General features: G+C 38.5%; 2 protein-coding genes across 4 annotated transcripts; one reads left to right on the top strand and one right to left on the bottom strand.

Moving 5' to 3' along the window:
- The first annotated feature begins 824 nt into the window (after positions 1-824).
- On the top strand, positions 825-7,567 carry LOC113012577 (MFS-type transporter SLC18B1-like). 2 transcript variants are annotated; one of them, XM_026152862.2, is made up of 14 exons: positions 828-1,037; positions 1,236-1,396; positions 2,216-2,311; positions 2,415-2,488; positions 3,468-3,615; positions 3,788-3,944; positions 4,061-4,197; positions 4,291-4,392; positions 4,472-4,563; positions 5,864-5,959; positions 6,080-6,154; positions 6,237-6,330; positions 6,401-6,450; positions 6,579-7,567. In XM_026152862.2, the coding sequence occupies exons 1-14, from the start codon at positions 869-871 to the stop codon at positions 6,625-6,627; spliced, it is 1,500 nt and encodes a 499-aa protein (XP_026008647.1). In that variant the 5' UTR covers positions 828-868; the 3' UTR covers positions 6,628-7,567. The 2 variants fall into 2 exon arrangements, with proteins under 2 accessions (XP_026008648.1, XP_026008647.1); XM_026152863.2 differs by lacking the exons at positions 6,080-6,154; positions 6,401-6,450; positions 6,579-7,567 and having other exon boundaries at positions 825-1,037.
- Positions 7,568-12,683: 5,116 nt separating this feature from the next.
- Positions 12,684-21,566, bottom strand: LOC113011935 (ubiquitin carboxyl-terminal hydrolase 29-like). 2 transcript variants are annotated; one of them, XM_080294201.1, is made up of 16 exons: positions 20,821-21,566; positions 20,544-20,721; positions 20,365-20,449; positions 17,638-17,718; positions 17,384-17,439; positions 17,014-17,086; positions 16,820-16,903; positions 16,261-16,316; positions 15,960-16,016; positions 15,728-15,859; positions 15,513-15,636; positions 15,276-15,427; positions 14,566-15,170; positions 13,923-13,980; positions 13,596-13,753; positions 12,684-13,509 (listed from the first exon to the last, which is right to left on the bottom strand). In XM_080294201.1, exons 3-13 carry the CDS (start codon positions 20,398-20,400, stop codon positions 15,026-15,028), a joined length of 996 nt encoding a protein of 331 aa, XP_080150327.1. In that variant the 5' UTR covers positions 20,401-20,449; positions 20,544-20,721; positions 20,821-21,566; the 3' UTR covers positions 12,684-13,509; positions 13,596-13,753; positions 13,923-13,980; positions 14,566-15,025. The 2 variants fall into 2 exon arrangements, with proteins under 2 accessions (XP_080150327.1, XP_080150326.1); XM_080294200.1 differs by having other exon boundaries at positions 20,544-21,566.
- Between the last annotated feature and the right edge of the window lie 451 nt (positions 21,567-22,017).

A 22,017-nucleotide genomic window follows, 5' to 3' on the forward strand; every position in this document is an offset into this window, starting at 1 on the left:
TGTTGTTTTTATTTTATTTCTTTTCATATTAGATCTTTTACTAACTAATGCAATGGAAGTGATTGCAAAAGACCCCTCTTCACTTTCCATTAAATGTGAGAGAAATATTAATGCAATTGTAGATATAAAACATTTAAATTTGTTTATTTACTTTTACATTTACATTACATTTCGCAGAGAATCACTAATTAATCTAAAACGCATGTCTTTGGACTGAGGGAAAAACCTGGACTGAGGGAGAAAGACATAGAGCATATGGAAACTCCACACAGAAGGGTTCCCGGCTAGTGGCTTCAAACCCAGGATGTTCTTGCTGAGAGGCCAAGGAGTAACCTCCATGTTGTGCTTTGATAAGCTCCATCAAATTAAGTAAATAGGGATCTAGCCTAAAACAAAAACACAACTTACCTTTAAAATACATTATAGTTGTGGTTATAGTCATTGTTGTAGGCAATAGCATTAAGCTACAGTTTGCATTAAAAAAGTACGCATATTTATGTTTTAAAGGGGTCTTTAAAAATGTTAAAAGGTACAAGCAATTTGCTGTCAGATTCATCAGTATTAGCATCAGAGATCAACTGTAGTCGGAGATTTTAGCATAAACCTAAGTGATGCTTAACATAAAGGTTTGTTTGTATATATTTAAACTACATTTATAGATTTTTTTTTTCATTTTTTGTTAAAACTTTGTTTGGCCATCATAAAAAAAACATTCATTGAGTTTCTACTTTAATTGTGCGACGACTATTACAATTCGAGTTTCCAATAAAATAGCAGTTTAATATGTCAAACTGCGGAGGGCAGTGATGGGATGGGACTAAGTTATTACTAAGAAGAAGAAGAAGTCTGGAAATGCTCCGGGTAGACCATGCACATGACTCTAGTCGCTTGTAGCGGAGGAGGCTGTCAGAGGCATTTACTTCGCGGCTGGTGCTTTCAGGATTTACCCTATCCTTTTTCACTTGTTCTGTCATCGTCTGCATTTCTCAGCCACCGGATGTTAAAAATGGACCAGAATCCCGATCTTCCGACGACAGGTTTGTGACCTTTGTACGCTGTGTAAAAAAATTAATCAATAAAATAAAACTGTTGGCAGTCACTCAGCTCAATATAGCTGACTTCTCTTGACTTTATTCCCTTACCACTGCGATAATTTTAACCACGAACTTTATGTTCTTTCAACTCAGCATGGCCTAATCGCATTATTCATGTTTCTCCTCCCGTTTTCTCTTCAGAGATGTCAGATAACAACACAGATAACAACACCACAGCTGAATCAACAGATCCTCCTCAGAGGTTCACAAGGAAAGAGATTCTCACCTTAATATCAATGGCGTCTGTCAACTTTGGCTCTATGATTTGCTACTCAATATTGGGCCCATTTTTTCCCACCGAGGTAAGCTCAAGGAAGCCAGCATCATAGGGTACAAATCACATGTTACAGCACAAGAGGTTAAAGGTTCAAGATATTAAAAGTTTTAAAACTTAGCTTATGAATGCAGCTTTTGACTGAAGAAATAAAACACGTTCTCTCATACATGCAAGTCCTATATCTGCAAACAAATCTTTTCTTGCAGTAGGAAACGTATTTGTGCTCCCATGTAGTTGTACAGTTCACAGATTATGCTATTGTTTACCTTAAGAACTCAGTAATGTCTTCTGAAGGGAATGAATGAGTAGTCATGCGCTACCAACAGACATCCTCCCTGAAGGCCAGTGAAGACTGGCTCTTTTGTAATCAGCCGTTCAACTTAAGGTCTGTCAGGAGCTAGAAATGCAAATGTCTGAAGAGTGGCACAACAAGCTGGCTAGTTAAAAAGACATTTGTCACCTTAACATCATAATGCCTACTTTATCATATTTGATACATGTGCGGGGGGACATTTGATACATCATCAGTGTGATTTCTTTTCTTTTCCTCCTCAAAAAATCTAAAATAAATTACACAATACAGTTTTAAGCAATAAATTAAATGCATTAAATAAATAAAAATACCAGATGTAGCAAATGTAATAAAAATTTAAACATATTTAATTTGTCAGGAGGTTCAATAAACGCTCGATTGTTTAAAAAAAAGTTGAATTTCATGTCAGGGTTATTCATATATTTATAGTTTATACGTTATTTTTGAGATTCACTTTTCATTATCCTTGTTGTTTTTGTTGCTGTTATGTAAATCCCCTAATTTTATCTGTTGTCCTGTTTTGATATTTAGGCAGTGAAGAAAGGAGCCAGTCAGACTGTAGTTGGCCTCATATTTGGGTGTTATGCTGTCTCCAATCTAATTGGTTCATTGGTACTGGGAAAATATGTAAGTATAGTGTTTGATTTCATGCCATATGCATGGCAATTTGGAGCACAGGTGTAACCAGAGAGTCTGTAACAGTGCAGCTGACCCATTCTTTGTGTATCAGATTGTCCAGATTGGTGCAAAGTTCATGCTTATTGCAGGACTTTTTGTATCTTCGTGCTGCACTATTATATTTGGGTAAGTGATCTGTGTTTCGTATTATGATAATATTATGCTAAAAATAATAACTATGACAAAGATGAAGCTGGAAAAAACATTTTCTCGTTATTATTTCTCACAGATGTTTATTAATGTAACAAACAATATTTTTTGTGCTGAATGAACAGAATGAAAACACATTAGCCACAATGTTTTAGTACAGAGTTGTGTATTTAGTGTTATCCCCATATACATGTTGGGCTGCTGTAAATATTCATCACTGTAACAAGTTTTTATTAATCCACAGGAGAAAATAGATCCAAACTTGTGTAGGCAAATTTTCTAAAAACTACTGTGCCACGCCGCTTAAGAAGGAGTCCAGGAATTCACCGATAATTAAAGTACACAGTTATAATCCAGTATAGCAGCTCTCAAGCAGGCAGATTGTGGACCCAAATCTAAGACTCAGGAAGCAAGGCATAACAAACTAAGACAAACTGTGACAATATAACAAAGTTCAAGGGGAAAGATAATGACATAAGATAGCAAGGGGAGAAGTAACAGGTGGAAAGAGAGATTTAATCACCAATCACCAACAATAATCACCAAAATAAAACAAGGAAAGAGATATAACTGAATCAGGAGAAAATAAAAACAAATACAGAAATAAGATCGGAGGAACGGAATCAAAAGTGGATTAAGCTAAGAACCGAGGGCATATAATAACAATATAAGGAACATCAGGAAATAAATAGGACAAAAACAAAAACAAAGAAAATAACAATGTGACTAGAAAGCTAGAATACAGTAAAAATAGCAAGAATACAGAACCCTAATCCAAATATAGCCCAAAATACAAAATGAGAAAAACCGTAAAGTGAAAAACTAAAAACTACGAGTTTAAGACCCAGAGACCATGGCACAATCACCTTTGTTTCAGATCACACGCAGTTCCTCTGAGCTTCTTTATTTCATCTGCATTTCCTTTAATCTTGGCTGGCTCTTGTCTTCTTTGCAGATTTCTTGATCGGGCTCCTGCAGGACCTATATTCATCAGTCTGTGCTTTATTGTGAGGTCGCTTGACGCTGTCGGCTTTGGAGCTGCTATGACATCTGCTTTCGCCATGACTGCAAAAATATTCCCAAACAATGTGGCAACTGTTCTGGTGAGGGTGGACAAACTTGTCAGACTGGCATGCTGTTTAGACATTAGAATCACGAGAAAACAGAACGACCGTTATAGGTTTAAGTTGTTATGTATCTCCAGAAAACAACTGGCTCTTGGCTATGATGTAAGAAATTCCCACAGCATAGTAATCTGGGTCACTACTGTTTTAGGGTAGTTTGGAGATTTTCACAGGACTCGGCCTTATCCTGGGACCACCACTGGGAGGGTGGCTCTACCAGTCTTTTGGTTACGAAGTCCCTTTTTTAAGTCTTGGATGCTTGCTGTTGATTATGGTTCCTTTCAACATTTACGTCCTGCCGTCCATTGGTATGTAAAACATAAGATTTGGGTGTATTATTTGTCCATTTGAAAATTGCCATTTTGTGTTTTTTCATTTTTCTCACATTATAACTGAGCCGTATTTTGTGCTTCCCTCCTCTCAGAGGCAGTCCCATCGAAGGATTCATTCTTTCGACTACTCACCCACGTGAAAACAATCCTGGTTTGCTACGTGGTATTCACTCTGAGTGCAGGTCTGGGCTTTTTGGATGCCACTTTGTCACTGTTTGCTATTAACAGGGTAATGATATCCTTTATAATCAAATTAGCTTACGTTTGGTAGAATTTTATGTGGATTGCATGAACAACTTTTTTTCCTATCCATCATCCTTAGTTCGGTCTCTCAAATGGCTACGTGGGACTAATAATGCTTGGTTTATCTTTACCATATTGTCTGGCATCACCGCTGATTGGGTATTTCACAGATAAATATCCTGTATGTATCCAAGCAATCAAAATGATAAAATATAAATGAATATGTTGATTTTGAAATTAAATTTGATCTTGTGCACCAGGCCACTAGGATGGCGGTCTTGGTGACAGGTGGAATCGCTGCTACAATTGGCTTCTGTCTTCTTGGTCCCGCCCCTTTTCTTCACATCCAGAGGTTAGTGTGGGATTCAGGTAAAACTAACACTTCTGTATTTAAAAATGATGGACATTTTAAGAAAGATGTGTATCCCATTCTGAGCCAAGAGTCATATCAGAGGAGAGATTGGAGTAGATTTTCCCAATCTCATTTTTACAGTAATGTAAACAGTCGCACCTGCCAGGAAACAGTCCCACTCTGAATAAAAATGTGATCTTACCATTTGAAGGTGTTTTAAACCTGCACTCTTTGTAATGGCCAGCAATAATATGTGGTTAAATATCCTCAACCAGACACTTCTGGTTGCCATCAACATGCTTCTGGGATCATTTTAGTTGCATTCTTGACCAGTTTATAGCGTTGAACTGGTTGGTTTCCTGGTATGGATCTGGCTTTCAGTTGTAGTCAACAAATGTTCAATAGGGTTGAGCTTAGGGCTTTAAAAAAGCTTAATGTTAGCTTCTTTATCTATTCCAAAACCAGTTTAGCATCATTGTCCTGCTGGAACACACAATTGTGTCCAAGTTTCAACGATACAGCTGTTGATTTGAATTAATGAATGAATTTGGAGGCACACTTATTAAAATAGCATATGTACATAATTGGCTCTGTGTAAATGAGGAAAAAACCTAAATAAATCCAAACGTGTACACCCAATTTATATTTTTTCAAAGTCATAAATATATATCTATACTATATATATCTATAGATATAAATATCTATACTGTACCATCATTCTGCCCTGGAAAAAGATAGTTAAAAGCCCTAAATTGCCATGACATTCATGCCCTTCAGTGTGGTTAAACGTCAAATCCCAATGTAAATCTTATATGTTCATAAGACTTCATAGTATCTTACACCATTTCTTCTTTTTTTCTTCTTCTTTTGGCTGCTTCTTTTAGGGTTCACCACAGCAAATCGTCTGCTTCCATTTCAGCCTATCCGTAACATCTTCCTCTGTCACACCAGTCCTCCTGCAGTACACCCATGAACCTCTTCAGTGGTTTTCTTCCTTTCCTCCTGCCTGGCAGCTTTATTTTTAACATCCTTTGTCCAGTTTATCCACTATTCCTTTCACTATTTCTGTCACAAATCACCCCTGAAACTCATCTCCACCCACTCCCTCCTGACTGCATTCTTTTCTTCGCCTCTCTTGTGCACTGTGTTCCTTTCGATGATTAAGCCCAGATATTTAAACTTTATACCACTACTAGGGAGGTATTCAGTGGGACATATTGACAGCTTATACACTATTTCATCTCTTTGCCTTAAAAAGTCTAACTTCTGTATCTTTTTCTGTATTTCTGTTTTGATTTAGTCACCTGTGGTTGCTGGTCGTCATGCTTGGTCTAATTGGGTTTTCTCTGGGTATGAGTGCAATCCCCACGTTCCCTGAGATCATCACATGTGCATAGTGAGTTGCTTCACATAATGCTCAACATTCATGAGCTGTATATTGTTTTGGGGTTTTTCTTCTTTTCATAAATACGGATGGATGAAACAAATGTTCTGCAAATTTTGTTTTTCCTCATAGTGAAATAGGATTTGAAGAGGGGCTAAGTACACTTGGAATGGTGTCTGGGTTATTTGGTGCAGTGTGGTGCACTGGGTGAGTCCCTAATATATTTGTTTCCCGGCATTTTTCTTTTTAGCGCCTTGATGTTGGTTCTAATTTTGTGCTCGTTTTTAAGGATGTTTTATGGCCCCATTGTGGGAGGAATTATTGTTCAACATCTCAGCTTTGAATGGGCTGCTACAGTTCAAGGAGCGTTGGCATTTTTGGGTGTAAGTATCAGTGACTGCAGCGTTTAGATATTTTATGTCAATACAATGTTAATGATCACTCTGTCCTCAGGCATTTCTCATCTTCATGTACTCTGTCTGTCAACGGACAAAACGACAAAGGTAGGCCTAAACTTTAAGTTAACATAATAATATTTGTCATTTCAACCACATAGAAAATTTTTTTTAACCTTTGTGCTGTCTGCAGCAACAAAAACATGGTAACTCTTTTTTTAACGTTTAAATTTAAGGGTCCAAGAAAACAGCCAACAAGCAGATGAAAGAACCCCTCTCCTATGATCCTGTGCTCCAGCTCCAAGTTAAACATCTTATCAGCCATTTTTTGTTATCAGGCTGATATTGTGTTAATGTTGTGAGTCCTTTGGTTATTTATATGTGGTTCTAGGGCATGCGTTGTAGTAGGAACTACCAAACAGGTATTTTAAGTACTTTTGCAGGTATTTATAACTCTATAGCCTGCTTCTTATCAATGCAGTAACACTGTGTAATGTAAAATGGAGTGGGTCCAAAAATAATTTGGGGAGCAACACGGATATTAAAAATGAAACCAGAAGTTCACTACATGAACCCAGCTTGATTGTGATCTAAGTTAGAGCCCTGTGCAGGTAGGAATCCACAGACACAGACTCCTGCCAAAGTATTTAAAACTGCCTGATAATAGTTTCTTCAACATTGCCACGATGACTCACACACAATGACACCAGCCACTTGGTTAGTAAGAGTGAGTTTTATAAACAGTGGTTTAATTGTAAAGCAGTGCAAGTGTACTGATTTAAGGTGGTGCATCTGAATGTAAGTGTTTCATATGGGTGTGTGAGTATGACTTTATTTACTATACTAAAACAGTGCAATTTACCTAATAATCACAAACTATTGCCGACCACAATTGTGCCTTTTGTAGAGATATTCATAGGATTTCTACATCAACATAATATCAACCAATATCAACATCTGATTACCTCATTCATAGAAATGTGAAGAAAACCATGTGATATAAGGATATCTTTGCTCATAATGAACCTTTCATACTGTACTAATTCTTCAAACAGGGAATTTATTGCAGATTTCACTGCAGTTAGAAATGTTGAATGTTTTGCCTTCTTTTCTGCCTGCATTATAGATTTATTTAACACTGATATTGAGATTTTTTTTCACTCACTGACAATTTAAGGGACTGCAAAGACTGATTATGAATAAAAAATGGAAATAAAACTATAAATTAATTGTTTTTGTTTTTGTTGTAGAGAAATGAATATATATATAAATTCTAGCTCTCTTACAGGGTATTCAAGTAGAATTACAATATGACATAAGTTTTCTTACATGGATAAGTTATTCAAAAAAACTAAATTACAAAAAATATGCTCATCAACTTTACATAATTACAATAATTTTGTTTTTCCCAATTCAGCTTTTTAACTTTTCAGTACTAAAAATATATCACAGTAATAATAATATCACAGCAGCACCACGGTGAATGGTCAATTCATCAGAGACATAAAGAGAAACAACCTATGAATGGAACAGAAAGGTAGGACCGTTGAATAAGTGTGAAATAAGGCTGCGGCTGAGCTTTAAATTACACTGGATGCTTACTACTTGCTGAACAGGGGCAGAATCTGTTTCCACGTGGATCCCTGAAGAGTCTGACAAGGAAAAAAGGACATTATTTAATTCTTGTAGCAGCAATTTTAGAGAGCAGACACCACTGCAATCCTTGCGTATCTTAGCAACATTAAAATTAATTGGAAACATTACAAAATCTTGCCGTCTGTAGCCTAAAAAACGAAGCACCTTTTAGAAGATAACCGACAGGACTGAAACCACCTAAAAGTATAAGAAAAAACATCAAGAATTGACACTGCAGTAATATTTTATTACAATTGCCAGGAGTCCATCTGTGTTTCTGTTCATAGCATACATGCTGCACAGTGCTGAAAGGACTTGGCCCATGTTGTACGTGGCGCAGTTAAAATCTTCATAACTTTTTGCATTCATTAAACGACTCGGCTTTCCTCCCATTTCCCAATATGCTTGATTAATGCGAAATAAAGCGTATTCTGCCTTTCTGTTGTACAGTACATTCAACTTATATTTAACTTTAACAATTTTATTCAACGTAACTCCGTCTTCTGTATGGGAATGTACTGCCTCAAGTGCCTTTAATTTGGCTTCTAACGTAATGATATTCTTGTTAGCTGCCTTCTTTTTAAAGGAAGCGTAAGAAATTGTCCTCCCCCTTAAGTATGCCTTCATAGCATCCCACCAAGTAGCCAATGTAGTGTCCTCTCGATTATTTGTCTGTTTGTAAAATTGTATTTCATCTCTTATCAATTTAATAAACCCAGAGTCTTTAATTAAGGACACATTTAAATGCCATCTGCGGCTTTGAGGAATCTGTCAAATATTTCCAAGACATAGAAAAATTGGCACATGGTCCGAGAATACTATATTACCAATACTTGAATCTATAGAGTTATTCACTAAGGCTTCAGAAATAAGAAAGTAGTCGATTCTAGTATAAACATTATGAGGCGGAGAGTAAAAGGAATATTCCCTGCCTTCTGGATGCATTGTCCGCCAAATATCATTCAGACCTAAATCTGAGGTCATCTGCCTTATGGCAACTACAGATTTACTCTCTGTGCCTCTCCTAGGAAGTGATCTATCTAGGTCTTGATCCAGTATTTGATTAAAATCTCCTCCTACCACTATTTGTGCACCTTCTAATTCCAAAAGATACTGTGACAGGTTTTGAAAAAAGGCGAGTATGTCTGCATTAGGTGCATAGATATTACATGAAATTATTGGTGTGTCTAGTAGTTGTCCATAAACCAATATAAATCTACCTTCCTTATCTGTTATTATTTTTGTTTCAGTAAAGCTAACTGCTTTATGAATCAGAACCGACACTCCTCTACTTTTACCAGTTCCAGGACTGGAAAAGACTTTACCTACCCAGGAACATTTAAGTTTTAAGGCTTCTGACTTACACATGTGCATTACTTGAATAAAGGCTATATCAACTCTTGATAACTTTAGATATGTTAATATTTTCTTCCTCTTAATCCCGTTATTCAACCCCTTAAAATTACAGCTGGCTATTTTGAAATCTGTCTGTCTATCCATGTTATATGTTGTCTCCTTGACCTGGAGACAACATATAAGATGACACCGCCATAGACCTCAACCAGCAGGCTTTGTGTTACCTGTTTCTTTATACAGGAGCATGTAGGGGTGGACTGCCTTTTTATTTGATTACCCTTTTCTCATGTTTTTCTTAGTTAGGGACATTTTGGGGACATTATACTCTTACTTGTTAAACACATGCTCCCATCCACTCTCTTGGTCCAGAAGCTCCATAATCCAAGTGTCCCAACTCAGGTCTGATAGCATTTTTTCAGTGGTGTTTTTAACCTCTTGGGAACTTTCACTACATTCCTTACTTGATGCAGAAAGAAGAAATGAGTCAGGGATGCATAGCAAGCACAACAAGACACCAGCAGCCCAGACCTTTCACCAACTGAAGACATTTGCAGCACCATAAAACATGACAGAGAAGAGCTGGGACTATGCGAAAGGGTGAAGTGCTGCAGTAAAGTTGCAATGGTCCTATCTTTTATACAGTCTATGGTTCACTCTATTAAGATGTGATTATTTCCAAGGTCCATTTAGTTTTAGTTAACCAGAAGTTAAAACGAGATGGTGAAAAACATTTTTAGTTAATGTTACGACTGTTGTCATAATGTTGTCTCATATGTAAATCTGAGTGTGCAGGTGCCTTTCCGTGATTGGTGCATCCATGGGACGGCCCATACAGATTGGCTAATGACCTGGAGACAACATATAAGATGACACCGCCATGGACCTCGACTGGCAGGCTTTGTGTTACCTGTTTCTTTATACAGGAGCATGTAGGGGTGGACTGCCTTTTTATTTGATTACCCTTTTCTCATGTTTTTCTTAGTTAGGGAGATAAGACATTGTCATTTGGTTTTATTCTTTTCATAAATAAGTTTTGTATATCCTTTAGATACGGTCCCTTTTGTTTGTTGTTTTGGGGTCCACCCCGAAGCTATAGTTCGCTCCTTTCCTTTGTTAGAATTCAATCACTGTGAAAAAAAATCACCATCAAAATTGTACTGGTTGTGTGATGTGCTGCTTGGGGTCAGACAGGGGTGGATCACCCTTATATTAGAAAGGCCATAACACTAACTAAAATGAAAATGAAAACTAGACTTATAACTGGCTGGTGTCCTTACCAGTGACCTTGGGTCTGAACTGTAGGCTCCTCTTTCCAGGTGTTCGTACTGCCTGAGTGGGACCAAGATATGCTGTCTTGCCTCTTTTGGGTTTTCTGCATGTTTCTGGCTCTACATGCAAGTATCCACTTCTTGACGTTCGTTGTTGGTTGCAACCACTTGAGGTTTTGGGCTCATTTGGGTTCTCAACACTGGGTGACTTTGATGGGAGTGAAAGCATCCTCACAACATAAATCACCACACTACCTGCTTTTGTTTCAGATTTTTTTTTATCCTTGTTAACATGTTTAGGTACTGGGTTTACCTGTAATGCATTTTGTGCTCCAAAAGCTGTTATTTTGTGCAGCTGTGCTCCAAAAGCTGAGGGCATGACCTTTTTTATCATTAGATTGTGCCACACCAGCACCTGAGAGAAAAGCTTTGAGTTTGATTTTGTGTTTGTGTTTTGCAGGCACTCAGGAGAATAAGTCATGATGTTTCTTGTGTTTGTCATGTTAGTATCTCAGTGCTTGTCAATCACCAGTCAACAGTGTCACCACTGTGAACAACATCCTTCGACTGTTCGAGCCAAAACCTTCGAGAAGTCCCTGCAGCCGCTTCAAAACTCATCACTGAGCTCGATCTCTCTTTTAACACGCTGGAGACAACAATGAAAGATGACTTTCTTTCATATGCTGCTTTGAGGGCTTTGTTCGTGAATAACAACAGAATCAAAACCATCCATGAAGAGACATTTCACCTGCTGATTAATTTGGAGAAACTGGACTTCCACAAACCAGTTGGAGACTTTGTCTTCTGGATGGTTTCAGAACCTGATTTCTCTCCACTATTTCAATCTTTTGGGAAACAAATATACAACACTGGGTCCGGGAAACCTTTTCCTGCCACTGAGGAGCTTGAAGACCCTCTATTTTTGAGGAGCTTTCCTTCAGTCTGTCAGTGAAAGGGATTTTGTTGAACCTTGAAACTGCCGTGACCCTGTCCAAAGACCAGCTGGCCACCTGGCCGGGTCAGTCATGGATATTCACAAATACCCCATAGTACTGGTGGAAAAGAAATATCGAGGGAAAATCCATGTTCAGACCATGTTCAGTGTGTCGTGACACTTGCACGATGGAAGAACACACCCACTTGTTGGTGCCAGAAGAGCCACTGAGAAATTATTGTTTTAGCTGGCTCATTACAAGTCGATGGCTGGTCACCTGGAATAGGATAAAACTCTGGAGCGAATAATTGCCTGATTTTACTGGCCAGGAAACTGTTTAAGACTTAGAGCTTTTTATTGTCATTGTGCAGTTTCTTGCACAGTGAAATTGGGTAAGTGGAGAGCATAGAGCCGCTGTATCTGTGCGCACCACCATCTTGCATTTTTTGCATGTTTGGATATGCGCCGATGGTGTGCGTCCAGTGGTGTCAGCTGGTGAACCAGCTGGTCATTCAAAAAGCACCTTTATGCCCCTCACCATTAATGGAGGTCCCATTTGAGCGCTTTGGCATGGACCTCATTTTATCGATGAGAAAAAGAAAGTCTTTAGTTCAGCTGTTGTTAACTGATCTTGACTTTGTTAATTAAACATTGCAAACCTACCTTCAGTGTGTCCTGTACATGAGGCCATTTAGTACACCACAGCACGGTGAGTTTTTTTGAGCTGATGAAGTTCAGCCAAAACAGGAAACTTGCAGCAGGAGACAGTAACTTGTTAAAATGTTATAAAAGGTACAATTAAAGATTTTCACTCTACAGGGTTGTCAATGATCCAAGGATAAATGTCTAATTTGGTCAACATTTTATAAGCCATTTCTGGAGAGACTGCAGTGGAAATGTTGTCACTTTTGGACTTTGCTACCTGCAGCTAAACATTTGCAGCTAAATCATTTATTTAAAAGCAGAAGCTGCAACTGATCGAGGGAATATTTGTCTGAAAACTTAAACTGAACTCCAAGGGTACCATTGCTCCAGCTTACCATCTTTACCTGAGTGAATCAGTTTGTTGAACAATCTAAATGATTCAGAAACTTCTGTGACATCAACTTAACTAAGGCTCATTACAAATTTCACAAAACACTGCTGAATACTTTTAATATTTTTTTATTAGTTATTTTTGTTTTTGTTGTTATTTTGATTTTAATCAAACAAAATAAAATAAAGAATTAAATCATTTCTTTGTTTTTTTTTAATTTTATTTATTTTACAAATAAATTAATAATAACAACAAATTAGTGCTGTCAGCGTAAACGTCATTGGGTAAAATGATGTTAACACTGACAGCACTAATTTGTTGTTTCCAGAGAGCAAGCCAAACACTGGTCCAGAAAAGGACGATCTCTAGTAGTGCTGCACTACTAGTAGATTTTGTTTTAACCTCCTAGGACCTGGTGTCCACATATGTAGACATAACATTTTGGGTTGTCTAGACCAAAATACAAAATTTTGCTCTTCAAAAACCTGATATCCACTTATGAGGGAGGACATTACACTGCCACTGTTCAATCGAAATTTAAAATGAATGTCCTCATATGTGGATCTCATTCTTTTGAGAAACAAAAAAAAGATAGTCCGAATCTGATGTCTTTGTTTTTACATTCATCAGGTCCCAATCAACCCAAATGGCACAGAGAAATTAAAAATGCATGCCATGAAAGTTCAGGTCTTAGGAGGTTAAAAATGTCCCTGCTGATGAGACCAGTGAATGTGGGGCGACGGTGGCAAGAAAAAACTCCCTCCTGGAGGAAGAAATCTTGGGAGGACCAGGCTCTCTGGGAGGACCCTTCCTCCTGAGGGCAATACTTACCTATACTTGTCCTCCAGTGTGCGATGGTGGGCTGGGACGACTGCTTTTCCTTCTCAGCATGATGATGACCTTAACTTCCTTCCTTCCTTCCATTTCCGGTTTCAGAACTGAGAACGAAGACAAAACTGGTTAACAAGGTAACAGGACATTTAAAAATTCTCTCACTTCAGGATGAGATACTGTGTCTTCTTACGTTTCTCTTGTAAAACAGGATGTAGGCCGATTGCTGCTGTTCCTCACAAACTGCAGATCCAGTTGTGTGGAGCACCTGTGCGTCATTATAGGTGAGCCAGCGATCTGATGTAGAGTGCTGACTCTCCTCAGGATGGACAGAACTACAGATGTAGTGTCCTGAAATCACATTAAGACAAATGAATCCAACTTCTGGAAGTCAACTGATTCAAGCAAACAGTGATTTTGACTTAGTGCTTCTTAGAACATCAAAAGCTTTTGTGTGTGAGTCCTTCACTGAAAAGTAGCAAGTTTTCATTTTCTGTTTGTCACAAGTCTGTTGTTTTACCTGACTCTGTGCCTCCATAATGACTGATGCTGCTGACAAGACTATAACAGCCACCACCCTGAGAAGGAACAAATTCAAAGAGTGTTAGTTTCATAAAGTCTCACATCAGTGCCATAATTAAGCTGATTTGCTGAGGCTATGTCCACACTCGTTTTCTCTCCACTTTGACCTCCCGTCCACACTGAGACGGCGTTTTCCTCAAGGAAAAACACAGCATCTTGAAAACGCTCTCGAAAACGCATACATTTCAAAACGGAGTTGTCCCGTCGCAGTGTGGACACTCGAAAACGCAGACTTTCTAAAACGATGACGCATTTTAGTCATGTGATGCAGTCATGTGAGCAATTAAACAAAGATAAACTGAGTGCATTATACAGCAGTTGTTTTGATTGCTCTCAACTTTGACAGCCCTAAAAAAGATTAATATCAGTTTGTACATGCTCCGGATAGCTTTTCTTCAAATTCTGTAATTCTCACTCACTTTTGCGCATGCGCAGGACTGGAACGTAAGCGTTTTCGGCCGTTTCAATGCAGACGCACAACTATTTGAAAATGACTGAAAACGCTAGTGTGGACACGGAGTTTTCAAATCTATCCGGGCTAGTGTGGACGTAGCCTGAGACGTTCTGCAGTCTGTTTTTACCTGATTGGATGACACCACCAAGTCCCTCTGCAGCCTGACGGGGTCATCCACCTTCTTAATGTTGTAGGTTTGTGTAAAGCCAAACCTCTTCAGATGCAAGATCAGGACTCTGGCAGAAAAGAAAAAAAAAACACAAACAAGGTAGAAAATAAGAAGAATGAGTGTCAAACACAAACAGAAGATGGGAGAAAACGACTGCTCAAATATTGTCTCGAAAAACTCTGATATTTGATGCGCCACAGTTTGGAAACCTGGTCAGTCGATCAATTCTGATGTGACCTTACTCACCTTGGCAGTGTATCAAAAGACGACTTCAGTTCTGAGGCCGTCCCTCCACAATCACAGCGAAATTCTATTTCTTGTTCCTGAACAACAGCACAGAGAAAACAGGCTTTATGGTAGAAAGAAATCTCAACATATGCACACACACATACACACAAACACTAACAAAAAAGGTGTGTTAAGATCGCTGATACGACAACTCTATTGGAATTTGTGATCTTACCTTCAAGTATGTCTCTAACATGTTTATAATAGACCCCTCTGGAACAAGGTCAAGAGACAAGCTGGTGAATTCCTCTTGCTGTGTTGATTGGTGACCGCAGCTACACATTTCAGGAGTAACGTAGTTAAAGTAAAGATCAGGTACGTGGAAAAGAGGTATATGAAAATATTGCAACCAGCTCTGCGTTTCTGAAAGACAGGCTTACCTCTTGCATGTCCTCATGTTTTCCATTTTAAAAATGTGATGCTCTTCTACTGGGCAGGTATAACTTTGGCCCAGGAGAGCTGCGTTCCTCTCCAGGTGAGGTGTGAGCCTTTTGACCTCATTGAGGAACAATGTTAGGAATTCATGAGCGTCCTGAAAGAAAAGCAGAGAGATTTAAAACAGTACATCAAAATCAGAAGGTAAAGCAAAAAACGAAATGTCCAAATAGCTGACGCACTTTCTGTGCACTGCCGGTGTATTCAGGAGCTTGACTGCTGAATGCCTTCTTAAAAGCTCTTAGGTGGTGATCTTTAAGGCCATAATCTGTTGACTCGTGACAGTCCCTGACATCAATAAGCCTTCTGTAGAAAGGAAGGGTAAACAGACATTTCTGCTGTTAGATCTCTTTGTTCTTCAGGTTTTTGAAGAAAGTAGAAGGTTGACGTAGCACACCTTAAGAGCTGAGCTTCTGGATCTGTGCTCCACAAAACCCCCTGACGTCTGATGTCTCTTATGAACTCCTCAATGTTGAGGAGGCTCTGCAGGCAGGAGTTCATGTAGCAGGTGTTTCCGATGTTTGGAAACCTGACACACACGCGCAACGTTTACAGTATCAGTGTAAAATAATTCATTTTCTCCACTTTGACAAAGTGAGCTTTGGTCTTTGTGCACCACGTGTACTCACCCGAAGCGGTCTATAGTCCCAGTTTGACTTTTTATTTTTTTCCCACCGCGTGCTACACTGCTCCAAAAAGGTAAAAACACAAACACAAAATTAGGAAAGATGTCAAGATTCTGAGCAGTGTATGTGCATGTATGCATGAGCTTTGAAGTTGAAACATTTTGGAGGACGTCCAAAAGTAGTAAAAAAGATGTAAATACACAAGGTGGAAGAAAAATGCCAATAAAAGGGAAATAAAACAGCTCCAACTAAACCACTGCTATAAATATCTCCAGCAGCATTAAAGAGTGGCGCATTTCTTTACCTCTGATGAGACGTAGAAGGAATTTCCTTCTCTGCCACATTTTGTTTGTGTAATTTCTGTTTAGAAACAAGAAAAGCAACATCAGTAATGGCATAAAACAAACATACCAAGGGAGTCTCTCCATGAAAAGTGTCCAGTTAGAAAATTTGGTATTATTTCATATTATTTATCACTTTAGTGAGCTGTCAGCTCATGAAGCAGATATATAGGAATATCTTTAAATAAAATAAAAACAATTTATTCATGCTTTAAATTGAGTTTTAAAGTTTGTCCTATGAAATACAAAATCCTTCATTTGGTTCTGATCAAAATTCAGTTTTTACAGAAATCATCCATGAAGCTTCATTAAAAGATTCAAAAATGCTTATTTACCATAAAAAATATTTAGAGAAACATCCTGCAAGTCTCTTCAAACTTACCTTTCTGTGAAAAAAAAAAAACGTTTAAACATCTTTGAACTTAATTTGAGGACATAGATGTGCTAAATTGCTCTTAATTCTTCGCATTTAACTGTGATGAGTAAATGCTTGATGACAGTGACTCTTTCCATAAAACATACCTTCCAGAATTTAAAAAGAAACCAGCGACACTTTTTTTGTGTCTTCACAGTGTTGCTCTCTGTCTCTGCATCGCTGTCAGTTTGCTGCAGAGGACGAACAAACATAAGTTTATTAAAAACAGTAAAGTCACTTTAAATTAACAAGTGCAATTTAAAGAGAATGTGCATTTCATATGTTTTGTGTAAAAGCAAACCGAGGAACAGCAGAGGTGTCTCCATTTTCTCTTCTTCTTTTGACCATTTTCAGCAACACAAGCATCCGGGATGCTGATGAGGACAAAAGTGTAAATGTTATTTTTCAAAGTGGAAATTTTTAACAAGGAGTACATGCTGAGATTGCAGATAAAAATTAATAACTGTAATGGAACAAAATCATGTATTTTGTACATTTACACTCTACATTTTCAAACGCTAATCTCTGAATCAATATAAATTATAGACAAGACTAGAAGTAGTAAAAAAGATGTAAATACAAAACACCAATAAAAGGGAAATAAAACAGCTCCAACTAAACCACTGCTATAAATATCTCCAGCAGCATTAAAGAGTGGCGCATTTCTTTACCTCTGATGAGACGTAGAAGGAATTTCCTTCTCTGCCACGTTTTGTTTGTGCGATTTCTGTTTAGAAACAAGAAAACCAACATCAGTAATGGCATAAAACAAAGTATATGGTAAGAAAATACAATATCCTTCATTTGGATTCAAAATTCAGTTTTTACAGAAATCATCCAAGAAGCTTCCTTAAAAGTTTCAAAAATGCTTATTTACCATAAGAAAATATTCAGAGAAATGTGCTGAGAGTCTCTTCAAACTTACCTTTCTGTGAAAAAGAAGTTTAAACATCTTTGGACTTGATGAGATCAGAGCGAAAATCTCCTCAGCTTTGCAAAAGTTCAACTGAAAACAAGCAGTCAAAGGTTGTATATTTATAAACTTTCAGCATAGAACGTTCATACCCTGAACAGCAAACATCAGCATTATGATGTATGGGACTAATTTGCATATTTTGGAATGTATGCTCATTTGAACTGTATGGCACTCGTCTCCAAGCAACTGCTACAAAATACAGGTCAAGTCAAGTGGCTTTTATTGTCATTTTAACCACGTGCAGAGGTACTGTACAGAGTGAAATGAGACAGCGTTCCTCCGAGACCCTGGTGCTATATATGACATATACGGACAAACCCAGGACTACATAAAGTGCAGTGTGCATAAATTGCAAAAATAAACAAGACAAAACAGAGCAAAACTAGACAGAACAGGACGATACAGACACAAGACAATGGAAATGTGCAAAATGCTGCAAAAGTAACTTGGTGTCTGTATGTATGTGTATGAGTGTGAGATACTGCAGATAAGTGCTTGGTAGTGGCGTGTGTGAAGGTGTGCGTGTGCCAGTGCAGTCACGAGTGTTCAGGGGTCTGATGGCTTGTGGGAAGAAACTTTTCCGTAGTTTGGTAGTGAGGGCCCGGATGTTCTGGGACCTCTTTCCAGAAGGCAGCAGGGTGAAGAGTGTGTTTGAAGGCTGTGTGGGGTCCTCCAGCAAGCGGGTGTTATAAGGAGGGGAGAGGGACTCCAATGATCTTCTCAGCTGCTCTCACAATCCGTTGTAGGGTACTGCGATCTAATACGCTGCAGTTACCATACCAGACAGTGATGCAGCTACTTAGGATGCTCTTGTTAGTCCCACTGTAAAAGGTGGTGAGAATGGATGGTGGAAGATGGGCTTTCCTCAGCTTCTGCTTGAAGTAGAGACGCTGCTGGGCCTTCTTGGTTATGGAGCTGGTGTTGAGGGAGCAGGAGAGGTTCTCCGCCAGGTGGACACCAAGAAATCTGGTGCTCTTGACGACCTCCACAGAGGATCCATTCATGTTAAGTGGGCAGTGATCCCACTGTGCTCTGCTGAAGTAAACAATCTCTTTTGTTTTGTCCACGTTCAGAGACAGGTTGTTGACTCTACACTAGGGGTGGGTTTTTATAATCGATTCATCGATTAAAATCGATTCTGGCTTGGATAACGTAAAATCGATTCATTAAAATCCTGAATCGATTTTTTTATATAAATTTATTTTGTCCGAAATGCCAGAATCTCTGGTGACATCTCACAAAATTTCAAGAACCACCAAACAGTAAATGAGAGCAGGTACAGGGATTCTGCACATAGACTTAAACACACAGCGCGACCCGCGGATCAGAATCAGTTAGATGTCGCCTTTCTCACAGTCGGGGCTGAAAGCCGACAGCTCGCTGATCCGGGTCCGCGCTTTGTGTTCACGCCCTTTATGCGCTGATTCTAAAGCTGTTAGTTTGATCTCTCTCCAAACAATATTGACCGAACCAGCAGCAAAAGAAGATCCAAACGCTTCACATAAACATCGTCATGAATTCACTCTTTTACTGTTTTGCTTCCATTGCGATGCGCAGCTCTCTCTCTCTCTCTCTCTCTCTCTCCCTCCCCCCCCCCTCTCTCTCTCTCTCGAACAGTTTCGCTTTCTTCATTATTCGCTTGCTTGTTATGCACAAGTCTACTGTTGTTTACAGCGCTGTCGGCCGCTGTTTTTTTCCCTTTTACATTCTTCCGAAAAGAAAACCTCATTTCTGCTGTTCAATACTGAACAAATTTAAACTTTTTAATATTATTCAAAATGCAAAATGCTTAGCCGTGTGTCTAATAAAACCGCTGTAACGTCAGAGGTAATGTTCATTAATTAATGGTTTTCTTTCGTTTTTGATGTACTGCAGAATATTTTTATAAAATCCCAGGCCAGGAAAATCACCTTCATGTTTTTTTGTGTTTTATCTTCAGCTACTTTGACACAAAGGCATCTGCTGTGATGCTCACACCTTGGATAAAGTCTTGCGAGTGTCAGCTTCCTTTTTATAGATACAAAAATATGTAAATGTTCTGATCTGAATTATACTTCTGACTGTCAAAATTTCCCAGATTTAAATCGAATCGAATCGAATTAAATCGAATCGTGGATCGAATCGATTTGGGACCTTGTGAATGGGAATTGAATCGATTCTAGAAATCAGTGACGATACCCAGCCCTACTCTACACCTCTACAGATGGCCCGCAGTGCAACCCTTCAGCTTCCTAGGAGATTCACCTATATACAAATTTAAAGACCTAGGAGACTTACTTCTCGTCACGGAGTTGTAGCATTCACAAGATTTTCAGAAAACTTGAACTCAAGGTCAAGGTCACTGATATTCAAACTGACCCCAGAACTTTAGTAGATGCACCAATGGTATCAATTCAAAATCCTACGCTTCTCGTTCTTGAATTACTGTCTTGACCAAGCTGAGTATACAATTATGAACCAATCATTTTCCATTTTTATTTCACTATCTGTAACTAAGACAAATAAACAGTATTTGGGACACAAGTCACTATTAAAGTGGTTAGTGAGACTCCACATCTGATAACAGTATAACACACTGCTTATTTATGTAAAATTGTCATCAATAAATGTGTTCAAAACAGAAGCTACACTGGCTTTAAAAGTTTTTGTTAACTCTGACTACCTGTCTGCTCTTACCAGTTTCTTTTGCTCTCTGCTGTCTTCATCCTCCATCCAACTCTACAGCTATTGTTAGGGATGACATGATGAAACTGAAGGGTGTCTGGGCACCGAAAAAAGAAAAAAAGAGAGAGACTGGATTAGGCTGCAGCTGGCGTGCCATTCTCTCACTTCAGGATGAGATGCTGTCTTCTTACGTTAATCTTGTAAAACAGGATGTAGGCTGAGTGCTGCTTTTCCTCACAAGCTGCAGATCCAGTTGTGTGCAGCACCTGTGCGTCATTATAGGTGAGCCAAGGATCTGATGTAGAGTGTGGACTCTCCTCGGGATGGACAGAATTACAGATGCAGCAGCTGTTTCCGATGTATGGAAACCTAACACACAAACAAAAGTTTACAGTATCAGTGTAAAATAATTCATTTTGTCCAGGTTGAGAAGGTGAACTTTGGTCCTTGTGCACCACGTGTACTCACCTGAAGCCGTCTGTAGTCTGAATTTTATTTTCCATTATTTATCCACCGCCCAAATGTTGCTACTGCAAAAAGACAAACAAACACACAATTAGACACTGAGCACTGGATGTGCATGTATGCATGAGCTTTGAAGTTTAAACTTTTTTTTATCATCAACAATTTTTATTTATTTCATTTTAAACTTCAATAACAGAGCTTAAGGATAACTACATAAATAAATAGTTTAAAAACAAACAAACAAAAACTAAACAACAACAAAAAACTAAACAAAACAAAGGGAAGTTATCCTATTCTTTCTTCGCACACCAATTCCCACACCACCACTCTGTCATTACTGCTCTGTTCTTCAAGTTACAGAAAGCCAGCTTGTAAAGGGGGACCAAATACAATCATACTGATGCAATTTGTCTAATAAACCATAAGTCACTTTTTCGTAAGACGCCAACTTAGCCATTGTCTTTAGCCACTCTTCATAGGGAGGGGGGGTTCTTTTTCCGCCAATGTCTTAGCAGGACCCATTTGGCCGTAGTAAGAGCCAAAATAATCCATCTTTTTGTATAACTGGAAAAATCTACATCAGAAAGTTCTGTGGTTATACCAAGTATGGACAGTTTTGGTGAGATACCAAATCTCCTTTTTAAAACACTGAAAATTACCTCCATTATATTTTCCCACCAATCCCGAAGTGCCGAACAGCTCCATAAGATATGTAAAATCAAAGCATTTTGACCATCACATCTCCAACATTCGTCCGTAGAGGCCAGGTTCCATTTATACAATTGTTGCGGTGTTCGATGCCACCTATGGATTATCTTAAGTTGAATAAATCTACTGCCTGTTTCTTTATACATAGTAACCTAAAGTTGAAAATAAAATAACTGTACAACAAAATACACAATATAGAACTATATAAGAATGTATGAAGAAATCTAAATATAAATAAATATATACACAATAACAGCAGCTGTACAAGTATTAACCGGAAATGAAGAATATAGTGACCAGTGTTGTGCAAAACCAAAGTCCAGAAAGTCCAGTGTGTGTGTAAGAACTGTATATGTGGGTCAGTACTGTGTGGTGGTGTGATTGAGAGACCGTATCGCCTGCGGGAAGAAGCTCCTCCTCAGTCTCTCTGTGTTGGTCTTCAGGGAGCGGAATCGCTTTCCTGACCTCAGCAGAGAGAACAGTCTGTTGTTG

The sequence above is a fragment of the Astatotilapia calliptera genome, chromosome 19 (genome assembly GCF_964374335.1).
Source record: "Astatotilapia calliptera chromosome 19, fAstCal68.1, whole genome shotgun sequence".
In the NCBI taxonomy this organism is placed as follows: Eukaryota; Metazoa; Chordata; class Actinopteri; order Cichliformes; family Cichlidae; genus Astatotilapia; species Astatotilapia calliptera.

Excerpts from the sequence above, each read along its gene's own strand:
- LOC113012577 (XM_026152862.2), top strand. The coding sequence starts at position 869 with ATGCACATGACTCTAGTCGCTTGTAGCGGAGGAGGCTGTCAGAGGCAT. Across the intron at positions 2,489-3,467 it reads TGCTGCACTATTATATTTGG|ATTTCTTGATCGGGCTCCTG; the intron begins GTAAGTGATCTG and ends TCTTCTTTGCAG. Across the intron at positions 4,198-4,290 it reads CACTGTTTGCTATTAACAGG|TTCGGTCTCTCAAATGGCTA; the intron begins GTAATGATATCC and ends CATCATCCTTAG.
- LOC113011935 (XM_080294201.1), bottom strand. The coding sequence starts at position 20,400 with ATGGAGGATGAAGACAGCAGAGAGCAAAAGAAACTG. Across the intron at positions 17,087-17,383 it reads CCTTCTACGTCTCATCAGAG|CATCCCGGATGCTTGTGTTG; the intron begins GTAAAGAAATGC and ends TGTCCTCATCAG. Across the intron at positions 16,017-16,260 it reads CCTTCTACGTCTCATCAGAG|TGTAGCACGCGGTGGGAAAA; the intron begins GTAAAGAAATGC and ends TTTTTGGAGCAG.